Below are 12136 nucleotides of genomic sequence, written 5' to 3'. Positions count from 1 at the left end.
GCAGTGTGGAGGAAGACCCCAGCAATACTGCTATTGAAGGTTAATAGATGACGTTATTACGAAAAAATTGTACGTTGTATGGAAAATGAACGTTTTGGTAAAGATGAAATGTGAAGTTAGTTGTCTAAAATTGAATTTGAGTCTAATCTAGACCTTGCCCATAACTTGGTACGCCCAGAGAAGTGCCCTAAAGGCGGTTCTACCCACTTCTGAGTCGAGGGTATAAAACCTGTGCGTGAAGAATTTACAGATAAGACTACGTGACCCAAGCTGCAGCCGAGGTCTAAAAAAGTAAACAAACCCAAAACGCAACACAAGTTTGAAGACAAAGAAATATTTTTCTACCCAAGCTACGGATGAGTAGCTGTGTCTAAGCGGGTGAATTCAAGTCAAACCCCCTAGCCTCCACTCCACTCCTCATCGAATCGTGGTATCTGCATTGTTTCATTCCAACGCTGTGAGCTCTGAGCTACAGAGCTGTCTGTCCTCAGAAGACCCCTTCCAGAACAAGGGCGAGGGAACAGACTCCTAAGCCAAAAGGACACTGACATCGTGAGGACAACCAAAGAGTTGCGCCGGAGAAGTGCGTCATTGAGCAGCCTGAACCGTCCACGTGGAGAACACACGGAGACATTGCCCACGTAATTGCATCATTATATTCTGACCCATAAGAGCGGCAGTTTGGGTCAAGGCTAGGGTTAGAATAAGCATAGCTGACAAATTCACCCAAAGGTATATTTCTCTCGTGTACTTTCTCTCTTTTTCTCTCTCTTTTAAATCCCCATTTTGGGTAACATGCGTCATAGTGTGTTGGCCCGTTATACTAAGTTCTAATCAATAGACTAGAATGTGGTTTTGTGTATGTATATCTTTTATCATCATTTTAGCTTTCTAGTAAAAAATACCTGACTAAGATTGGTGTGGTACGAACTCATTGGTGAGACCCGGGTCCTTGCAGATTCCCGGATTATGCGACATTCAGAATGAGACTGCAGAGGTAACTGGTTAATGTTGTAAAATCGATATTCTGATATTCTTTGAGTTAATTTGGGAAATAGAAAATCAATAAAACTAATTTTCCCATGGTGCCCCAGGTTAATGAGTTAATAATTGCTTGATTAAGTTAATCACACAATTAGAAACCTTTAATTGTTCGATGAGCAACAGTCTAATTAACTAATTCAACGTCACAACATATTGGCGCCCCCTGGTGAGGAATCTAAGATATGACTAGGCCGCACTGTTGGGTTAATTCCATACCAATTGTGTAGCAAAATACATATATGCCATTAATAGCTGTAGGCAGGACTAGTGCGGGAGAGAAGCGTGTGTGTGTGACGTTCAATTTCCCCCAGATACTGGTCAAGAGAGTACCACCCCTGTGGTATTTCTGATGAAAGCCAGTGTGTAGGGGGGGGGGTCTACTGAATGCTACGAGCTAGGGCATAAGTACCAGCCGATGCAGGTAGTCGGGCCCAACTTAGTGTTATTTCTGTCGATCGCTTTCAGGGGCGACCTGAGCTTGCGCTATCAGTAACCTCTGGCAACGAATCGATAGTCATTAATTCAGGTGAAATAATTCAGGTTACGCTGTAGGATATCAAACAAGTCTCAACTGATTAGATAATATTGTCTTTCAATTTTATACATACATTAAATTGATACACTATCTTTCCAGGTTGGTTATTGGAATAATACACAAACTAATGTGTTCTAACCAATGAGACATCATTAAACTGTTCCCCATTAACTTAGATTCCTATAGCCTATAATGACTAATCATTCAAATTGATTAATACATTAAATCGTTTTTTGGCAAGTTCAGTAATAACCAACTCACATTACTGACCCAGTCTTGATGATTCATTGACATTTACAAACTGAGTTAAATTGTGTTTGCAGCCTCCAACTCAAAACCCCAAACATGACATAAATTGAAATAACTGATAATCATAACAATGAGCAATCCATCAAATGGGTTTCCACCCATTTCCCCTCTAATCAGTGGACCTTCACCCACGGAAAGATTGATCGCTGACCTCAGCAACAATGCAAATCCTAACTATACCGAGGGGCTGGAAATGTCCGAATTCGATGCCATAAACAAGAAAAATGCAGACATTGCGACAGATGCTCTTCAAAATAGACTATCAGGCCTGGTAAAGGTTCTCTCCAGTTTAGCCCTCAACTATGCAGAGGCATGAGCAGGAAGCTGGGGAGTTCAAGGCACAGGTGGAGAGAACCAGGGAGCTGGCATCAAAAGCCGAAAAGGATAAGCTACTGCTAGACGAGGAACTGTGTGAGAGGACAGATAAATTGGAAGATCTGTCTAACACTTATAACAAAGAACGCAAACAAACTCTTGACCAAGTCCGTATTCTAAAGGAACAACTTGTTTTAGCCAAAATTAAATACGATGAAGTCCACGCAAAACTAGATGAATCTAACGAGATAGCCAGAAACCGGGGTGAGCAACTTGATGCCCTGCAAACGGTTGTGAATGAAAACACTCAAAGCAATAATGCTCTATTCCAAAATATGCAGACCAAAGACGATCAGTTAATGAACACAATGACCAAGTTGGAGGACAAAACAGCCGAACTCATTGAAGTCACTGATTTAATGAAGGATGAGAAAGACCAGGTGAGAAAGTTGGAAAATGTGACCTCTAAACAAAAGGAGGACATCGCTTCACTGGATCTCTCACTCCACACTCGAAACCTCTCACTGCAAACCATGACAGATAGGTATGAGGCCGAGCGGAGCAAGGGTTTTTCCCTCTGTTCCTGTCTCTCGGTTGATCCTGTTTTCTAGTTTTCTCGTTGTTGACCATTCTGCCTGCCCTGACCCTGGGCCCTGCCTGCCATCCTGTATCTTCACCCCACCTATCTGGATTGCTGACCTCTGCCTACCCTGACCCTGGGCCTGCCTGCCATCCTGTACCTTCACCCCACCTATCTGGATTGCTGACCTCTGCCTACCCTGACCCTGGGCCTGCCTGCCATCCTGTACCTTCGCCCCACCTATCTGGATTGCTGACCTCTGCCTACCCTGACCCTGAGCCTGCCTGCCGTCCTGTATGCCCCATCTATCAAATCTCCACTTTAAACATTAAAAATGGTTTACATACCCTACATTACTCATCTCATTCGTATATACCGTACTCTATACCATCTACTTTATCTTGCCTATGCCGCACGGCCATCACTCATCCATATATTTATATGTACATATTCTTATTCATTCCTTTACACTTGTGTGTATAAGGTAATTGTTGTGAAATTGTTAGATTACTTGTTAAATATTACTGCACGGTCGGAACTAGAAGCACAAGCATTTCACTACACTCGCATTCATTTCTGCTAACCATGTGTATGTGACATATAAAATTTGATTTGATTTGATCTGGATTACTGACCCCTGCCTGCCCTTGACCTGTCTTTTGCCTGCCCCTGTTGGATGAATAAACGGTTGTTACTTCAACATTGTCGTCATCTGGGTCTTACCTGAAAGGTGATAAATCAATTGTGTTGTGACAAGGTAGGGGTGCTATACAGAAGATGGCACCAGTTGTTATTAAAAGACCAAGTCCACATTATGGCAAGAACAGCTCAAATTATTAAAGAGACACAACAGTCCATCATTACGTCCAGTCTTAAGGTTGCCTATAAAATAATACCTATAATAGTAATAAATTACTATTCGTCATATATTATCTCAAAATGTTTTCTGAAAACGGGGGAAACATGGTCGAAGGACCTGGATTAATTGTAATGTAAGAAAACCAACATCACCAGAAAATGCATACATATTGTTACGGTGCGTGAATGAGGACCCAAAAGCGAATTAACGTAAACAGAGCTTCTTTAATAACAAAACAAAACGTAGGCTCAGATGGACCGGCAGGTTCCGACAGGACAGGACAAGGTTGCAGCAAACATGACGATAGTCTGGTTCAGGCATGAACAACACAAACAAGAATCCGACAAGGACAGGAGCAGGAACAGAGAGAGATATAGAGACCTAATCAGAGGGAAAAAGGGAACAGGTGGGAAAAGGGGTGACGAGGTAGTTAGGAGGAGACAAGGCACAGCTGGGGAAAAGAGGGGGAGAAAAGGTAACCTAACAACGACCAGCAGAGGGAGACAGGGTGAAGGGAAAGGACAGAAACAAGACACAACATGACAGTACATGACAGTACCCCCCCACTCACCGAGCGCCTCCTGGCGCACTCGAGGAGGAAACCTGGCGGCAACGGAGGAAATCATCGATCAGCGCACGGTCCAGCACGTCCCGAGAGGGAACCCAACTCCTCTCCTCAGGACCGTACCCCTCCCAATCTACTAGGTACTGATGACCACGGCCCCGAGGACGCATGTCCAAAATCCTACGGACCCTGTAGATGGGTGCGCCCTCGACGAGGATGGGGGGGGGGGGGGGGGAAGACGAGCGGGGGCGCGAAGAACGGGCTTGATACAGGAGACATGGAAGACCGGGTGGACGCGACGAAGGTATCGCGGAAGAAGAAGTCGAACTGCGACAGGATTAATGACCTGAGAAATACGGAACGGACCAATGAACCGCGGGGTCAACTTGCGAGAAGTGGTCTTAAGGGGAAGGTTCTGAGTGGAGAGCCAAACTCTCTGACCGCGACAATATCTAGGACTCTTAGTTCTACGCTTATTAGCAGCCCTCACAGTCTGCGCCCTATAACGGCAAAGTGCAGACCTGACCCTCTTCCAGGTGCGCTCGCAACGTTGGACAAAAGCCTGAGCGGAGGGGACGCTGGACTCGGCGAACTGAGATGAGAACAGCGGAGGCTGGTACCCGAGGCTACTCTGAAAAGGAGATAGCCCGGTCGCAGACGAAGGAAGCGAGTTGTGGGCGTATTCTGCCCAGGGGAGCTGTTCTGACCAAGACGCAGGGTTGCGAAAAGAAAGACTGCGTAAGATGCGACCAATAGTCTGATTGGCCCGTTCTGCTTGACCGTTAGACTGGGGGTGAAAGCCGGAAGAGAGACTGACGGAAGCCCCAATCAAACGGCAAAACTCCCTCCAAAATTGAGACGTGAATTGCGGACCTCTGTCCGAAACGACGTCTGACGGAAGGCCATGAATTCTGAAAACATTCTCGATGATGATTTGTGCCGTCTCTTTAGCAGAAGGAAGCTTAGCAAGGGGAATAAAATGAGCCGCCTTAGAGAACCTGTCGACAACCGTAAGAATAACAGTCTTCCCCGCTGACGAAGGCAGTCCGGTGACAAAATCTAAGGCGATGTGAGACCACGGTCGAGAGGGAATGGGAAGCGGCCTGAGACGGCCGGCAGGAGGAGAGTTACCGGACTTAGTCTGCGCGCAGACCGAACAAGCAGCCACGAAGCGACGCGTGTCATGCTCCCGGGTGGGCCACCAAAAGCGCTGGCGAATGGAAGCAAGCGTACCCCGAACGCCAGGGTGGCCGGCTAACTTGGCAGAGTGAGCCCACTGAAGAACGGCCAGACGAGTAGGAACGGGAACGAAAAGAAGGTTCCTGGGACAAGCGCGCGGCGACGGAGTTTGAGTGAGTGCTTGCTTTACCTGCCTCTCAATTCCCCAGACAGTCAACCCGACAACACGCCCCTCAGGGAGAATCCCCTCGGGGTCAGTGGAGGCTACTGAAGAACTGAAGAGACGAGATAAAGCATCAGGCTTGGTGTTCTTAGAGCCCGGACGATAAGAAATCACGAACTCGAAACGAGCGAAAAACAGCGACCAGCGCGCCTGACGCGCATTAAGTCGTTTGGCAGAACGGATGTACTCAAGGTTCCTATGGTCAGTCCAAACGACAAAAGGAACGGTCGCCCCCTCCAACCACTGTCGCCATTCGCCTAGGGCTAAGCGGATGGCGAGCAGTTCGCGGTTTCCCACATCATAGTTACGTTCCGACGGCGACAGGCGATGAGAAAAATACGCGCAAGGGTGGACCTTGTCGTCAGAGAAGGAGCGCTGAGAAAGAATGGCTCCCACGCCCACCTCTGACGCGTCAACCTCGACAATGAACTGTCTAGAGACGTCAGGTGTAACAAGGATAGGTGCGGATGTAAAACGATTCTTGAGGAGATCAAAAGCTCCCTGGGCGGAAACGGACCACTTAAAGCACGTCTTGACAGAAGTAAGGGCTGTGAGAGGAGCTGCCACCTGACCGAAATTACGGATGAAACGACGATAGAAGTTCGCAAAGCCGAGAAAGCGCTGCAGCTCGACGCGTGACTTAGGGACGGGCCAATCAATGACAGCTTGGACCTTAGCGGGATCCATCTTAATGCCTTCAGCGGAAATAACAGAACCGAGAAATGTGACGGAGGAGGCATGAAAAGAGCACTTCTCAGCCTTCACAAAAAGACAATTCTCTAAAAGGCGCTGGAGGACACGTCGAACGTGCTGAACATGAATCTGGAGTGGCGGTGAAAAAAATCAGGATATCGTCAAGGTAAACGAAAACAAAGATGTTCAGCATGTCTCTCAGGACATCATTGACTAATGCCTGAAAGACAGCTGGAGCGTTAGCGAGGCCGAAAGGAAGAACCCGGTATTCAAAGTGCCCTAACGGAGTGTTAAACGCCGTCTTCCACTCGTCCCCCTCCCTGATGCGCACGAGATGGTAAGCGTTACGAAGGTCCAACTTAGTGAAAAACCTGGCTCCCTGCAGGATCTCGAAGGCTGAAGACATAAGAGGAAGCGGATAACGATTCTTCACTGTTATGTCATTCAGCCCTCGATAATCTATGCAGGGGCGCAGGGACCCGTCCTTCTTCTTAACAAAAAAAAACCCCGCTCCGGCGGGAGAGGAGGAGGGGACTATGGTACCGGCGGCAAGAGCTACAGACAAATAATCTTCGAGAGCCTTACGTTCGGGAGCCGACAGAGAGTATAGTCTACCCCGGGGGGGAGTGGTTCCCGGAAGGAGATCAATACTACAATCATACGACCGGTGTGGAGGAAGAGAGGTGGCCCTGGACCGACTGAACACCGTGCGCAGATCGTGATATTCCTCCGGCACCCCTGTCAAATCACCAGGCTCCTCCTGTGAAGAAGAGACAGAGGAAACAGGAGGGATAGCAGACATTAAACATTTCACATGACAAGAGACGTTCCAGGAGAGGATAGAATTACTAGACCAATTAATGGAAGGATTATGACAAACTAGCCAGGGATGGCCCAAAACAACAGGTGTAAAAGGTGAACGAAAAATTAAAAAATAAATGGTTTCGCTATGATTACCAGAAACAGTGAGGGTTAAAGGTAGCGTCTCACGCTGAATCCTGGGGAGAGGACTACCATCCAGGGCGAACAAGGCCGTGGACTCCCTTAACTGTCTGAGAGGAATGTCATGTTCCCGAGCCCAGGTCTCGTCCATAAAACAGCCCTCCGCCCCAGAGTCTATTAAGGCACTGCAGGAAGCTGACGAACCGGTCCAGCGTAGATGGACCGACAAGGTAGTGCAGGATCTTGAAGGAGAGACAGGAGTAGTAGCGCTCACCAGTAGCCCTCCGCTTACTGATGAGCTCTGGCTTTTACTGGACATAAAGTGACAAAATGACCAGCAGAACCGCAATAGAGACAGAGGCGGTTGGTGATTCTCCGTTCCCTCTCCTTAGTCGAGATGCGGATACCTCCCAGCTGCATAGGCTCAGCACCCGAGCCGGCAGAGGAAGATGGTAGTGATGCGGAGAGGGGGGCAACGGAGAACGCAAGCTCCTTTCCACGAGCTCGGTGACGAAGATCAACCCGTCGCTCAATGCGAATAGCGAGTTCAATCAAGGAATCCACGCTGGAAGGAACCTCCCGGGAGAGAATCTCATCCTTTACCTCTGCGCGGAGACCCTCCAGAAAACGAGCGAGCAAAGCCGGCTCGTTCCAGCCACTGGAGGCAGCAAGAGTGCGAAACTCAATAGAGTAGTCTGTTATGGATCGATTACCCTGACATAGGGAAGACAGGGCCCTGGAAGCCTCCTCCCCAAAAACAGATCGATCAAAAACCCGTATCATCTCCTCCTTAAAGTCCTGATACTGGTTAGTACACTCAGCCCTTGCCTCCCAGATTGCCGTGCCCCACTCACGAGCCCGTCCAGTAAGGAGAGATATGACGTAGGCGACACGAGCAGTGCTCCTGGAGTAAGTGTTGGGCTGGAGAGAAAACACAATATCACACTGGGTGAGGAACGAGCGGCATTCAGTGGGCTCCCCAGAGTAACACGGCGGGTTATTGATTCTGGGCTCCGGAGATTTGAAAGCCCTGGAAGTGGCCGGTGGATCGAGGCGGAGATGGTGAACCTGTTCTGTGAGGTTGGAGACTTGGGTGGCCAGGGTCTCAACGGCATGCCGAGCAGCAGACAATTCCTGCTTGTGTCTGCCTAGCATCGCTCCCTGGATCTCGACGGCTGAGTGGAGAGGATCCGAAGTCGCTGGGTCCATTCTTGGTCGGATTCTTCTGTTACGGTGCGTGAATGAGGACCCAAAAGCGAATTAACGTAAACAGAGCTTCTTTAATAACAAAACAAAACGTAGGCTCAGATGGACCGGCAGGTTCCGACAGGACAGGACAAGGTTGCAGCAAACATGACGATAGTCTGGTTCAGGCATGAACAACACAAACAAGAATCCGACAAGGACAGGAGCAGGAACAGAGAGAGATATAGAGACCTAATCAGAGGGAAAAAGGGAACAGGTGGGAAAAGGGGTGACGAGGTAGTTAGGAGGAGACAAGGCACAGCTGGGGAAAAGAGGGGGAGAAAAGGTAACCTAACAACAACCAGCAGAGGGAGACAGGGTGAAGGGAAAGGACAGAAACAAGACACAACATGACAGTACATGACACATATAGTACATATCCAATTGACATCATTTGTTAAAATGTGTAATTTGTCCTCATTTAGTAATGCTTACCTACCTACAGTATCAAAGCCATTGAAGCAGACCTAAAGTCATTTTTGAAATATTGTTGAGATGAGTAAAAATGCTATGCAAATTGCCATTCTAATATGGCATTGCTGGTATGACCCTCATGACTTCTCAACTGCCTGGTAGAGTTTGGATATTTCCAAAATAAACATTGAGTAAAAAATATATATATATTGGATATTCCTATTTGAGGTATTAGTAACAGGAATTGAAGATGAAATACATGATTTCAATATGTTTTTCAAGAAGAGACAGTTGAAGGTATAAAGAACCATGATTGAAAGGTTCTAATTGAAATTTGAAGAAGTGATAAGTATTTGGACAACTTGACTTGTAGTGTAGGTAGTAACCCTTTTACATGTAATGTTCAGTGAAATGACGTATTTAAATGTCGGTTTCCTTTACCCTGTAAGCAGTCTATGAACTGCTCTAGTGACTGCAATCCACACTTTGGTTTTGTAGAGAAGTCACTGCCAACAAAAGCAAATGTTAGCATTTTCAGAAGAAAAAAAAAACATGATTTCCTTCAACATTACTAAAACAGTCTGATTGTTTTGGAGTAAAAAGTTAAATATATTTATTTTAATAACATCCTCCGCGTTGTGTGCTTATTGTTTAACCATTGATATGTTCTAGGTCATTACCGTAAGGAACAACAGGTACTGCTGCAATGTCTACCAATTGCATGTCCATCTTTTTGTAAGAAATTACACTGCTTACTCAAAACATTTATAAAGTATTAAGGACATATGAATAGTCCTCACTTCAGATTAGGAACTGCAAAATGACTTTACTAATGATCAGTAAATGGTTTCATACGTAAATGTATTAAACATCTTATGAATGATCTTATGAATCATTATTAAATACTATAGAAGTTGTTTATTAATGTGCGAATAACTAGCTTACCAAAACAAGTATGGGAGTAATGATAAATGAATGAGTAAACTATTTTACTAATCCATTATAAATTCTTTAGTGTGATACCCAAACTCTATAATCATTCAGAGTAAACAGCATCTGAGAGAGCTGTTCTGCCTCTGTAGTGAGAGTAAGGGTAGTGGGAGCAGTGACAGTAGTGTTCATAACCAGTATGTTGAGGTTGAAGTGTCTGCTACAGTCTCCTGCGCTGTTGTGTTTAATCATTACTGCATATAGTAGTTATTTATAAATGTTAGAAAACCTAGCTGACTAACATTTAACAAATGCGGGCCTGAAGAAACCCTAAATAGCTTACAAATGGTTTATTACAAAATATTATGAAGTGGTACACATAAATGCATATTCTTACATTTTACTGTTAACTACTTACACAATACACAATTTCGATAGACCTGGACATTTTCTGATAACATGCAGTATTGTACATTTCAACTTTACTGGACCTATTGAAGGCGGTGTGTCCCAATTGCGCCACTAGAGGGTAATGTTAGACAATATACAGTATATATGACGTCCTCAAAATGTACTGTTGGTATTTAATAGGGTCCCCATTATCTAATGCAAATGCATCAGCTAATCTTGCTGGGGTCCACATTAAATAACATTGAACAACAGACTATTTGGACCGAAAAATGACTACAATGTCATTTATTAAACAATTGTATGCCTTTTTATGCTTTCTCTAAGTCATTCCAATCCAATCCAGCCAAATAATTCTGTATCAACGCATGTATCTATGATGACAACACTGAACTATGAAAATCTTAACTTCAGAGTTAAAATGTTAAAATGTTTAAATGTAATTTTGAACCATGGATAAAATAAGGCATAAATGATTGGATTAATTAAGGAGTTAACAAGTGGCAAAAAGCTGATGATAAACAAAAAAAAATCTTCAATTAAAAAAGAAAGAAAGAAAACAAAAAGAAATGGAATCCAACAAATTAAATAGTTGAAAACAACAATAGAGAGAGTCTTTGTTGCTTTTCTCTCAGACTTATTTGCCTGTACAGTTTTAACACCAGACACACTGACAGCCTCTTTTGAAAATACCTTTCTGGCCTGTGATCTGGCCACCACAAAGATTTTCATATAAAGTGTTATAATAACAGAGCACGGGACAACCATTGTAATTGCAATGTCAATTAACGTAACCCAATTTAACCGCTCTAAAATAACACATTCTTTCAAACACCTACTGGGTACCTGCACATTTACAAAGTTTTTTATAATAGCAGCACGGTATATGATACAACAACACCAGGTAATGGATATACAACACATCATTCTTGTTATTGTTATTTTAGAGTGGTACAATAAGGGATCACACACAGCAACATAGCGGTCAATAGATATCAAGACCAAATTGCCCAGAGATAAAAAAGTACATAAATAAGTGATGTAGAATTGAAACACACAGAAATGTTCCCCAAATCCCCAGCATGGTTCCATTATTGCTACAGTCGTTACTGGTATCACAATCAGTCCCACCAGGAGATCTGACGCAGCCAGAGAGAGGATGAGCAGGTTGGTTGTAGTGTGGAGCTGCTTGAAGTGAGAGATGGAGATGATCACCAGTAGGTTCAACAATACTGTAACTGCTGAAATCAATGAGAAGAAGATGTACAGTGTTATGTAGATAGATGTCGATAGCAAAGCCTTTCTGCAAGAAGAGTTTCTGTCATGAAAACAATATTTAACATCTTCATGTTCCTTCATTTGTACTAAAGGCTAAAATGCTGAGGTCCTGCTCCTTCTTGGTCCTGTGTGATCCTGTCGGGTCAGCCTTCTGACAAACTCTGAGCACTGCCTCTCTATTTATCCCTGAATAGCTGACAACCACTCCCCTCCCCGGAGTCTCTCTGCACACACAATAGAGCACAGAAATGAAAAAAAAAACTGTTGGATAAACAAATAATTTGTGAAAGCATGACGTAATGTTTGACAGGATTGGTTGTTGCTGTGGTCTCCTAGCCTGTCCTTCAACCTTACTGATAGTTAGAGATGAGAGAAAAGGTACATTTTCATTCAAATCAAATCAAAAAATGTTTTTCCCATGCGCCAAACAGGTGTGGAGCTTACAGTGAAATGGTCACTTTTGTTTATATGTTTATTATTTTACAATAAAAAATAAAAAATCTAATAAAAAAGACAGCAATACTAACAATGACATTCATTGTACTGTTGAATGGGATGGCCAATTTAGAGGACAAAACAAAACTTAACTCACACATACACAAAATAAAACTAAATCC

General features: G+C 44.6%; 1 protein-coding gene across 1 annotated transcript; it reads right to left on the bottom strand.

The window, feature by feature from the left end:
- Positions 1–10634: 10634 nt before the first annotated feature.
- LOC149972877 (trace amine-associated receptor 6-like) lies at positions 10635–11600 on the bottom strand. The gene has a single exon (XM_090216374.1). It carries the CDS (start codon positions 11598–11600, stop codon positions 10635–10637), a length of 966 nt encoding a protein of 321 aa, XP_090072500.1.
- Positions 11601–12136: the final 536 nt, after the last annotated feature.

Source organism: Oncorhynchus mykiss, chromosome 22, assembly GCF_057628025.1.
Source record: "Oncorhynchus mykiss isolate SJ-2025 chromosome 22, ASM5762802v1, whole genome shotgun sequence".
Taxonomy (NCBI): Eukaryota; Metazoa; Chordata; class Actinopteri; order Salmoniformes; family Salmonidae; genus Oncorhynchus; species Oncorhynchus mykiss.
This window is presented reverse-complemented; position numbering and strand designations above follow the sequence as displayed.

Excerpts from the sequence above, each read along its gene's own strand:
- LOC149972877 (XM_090216374.1), bottom strand. The coding sequence starts at position 11,600 with ATGAAGGAACATGAAGATGTTAAATATTGTTTTCATGACAGAAACTCT.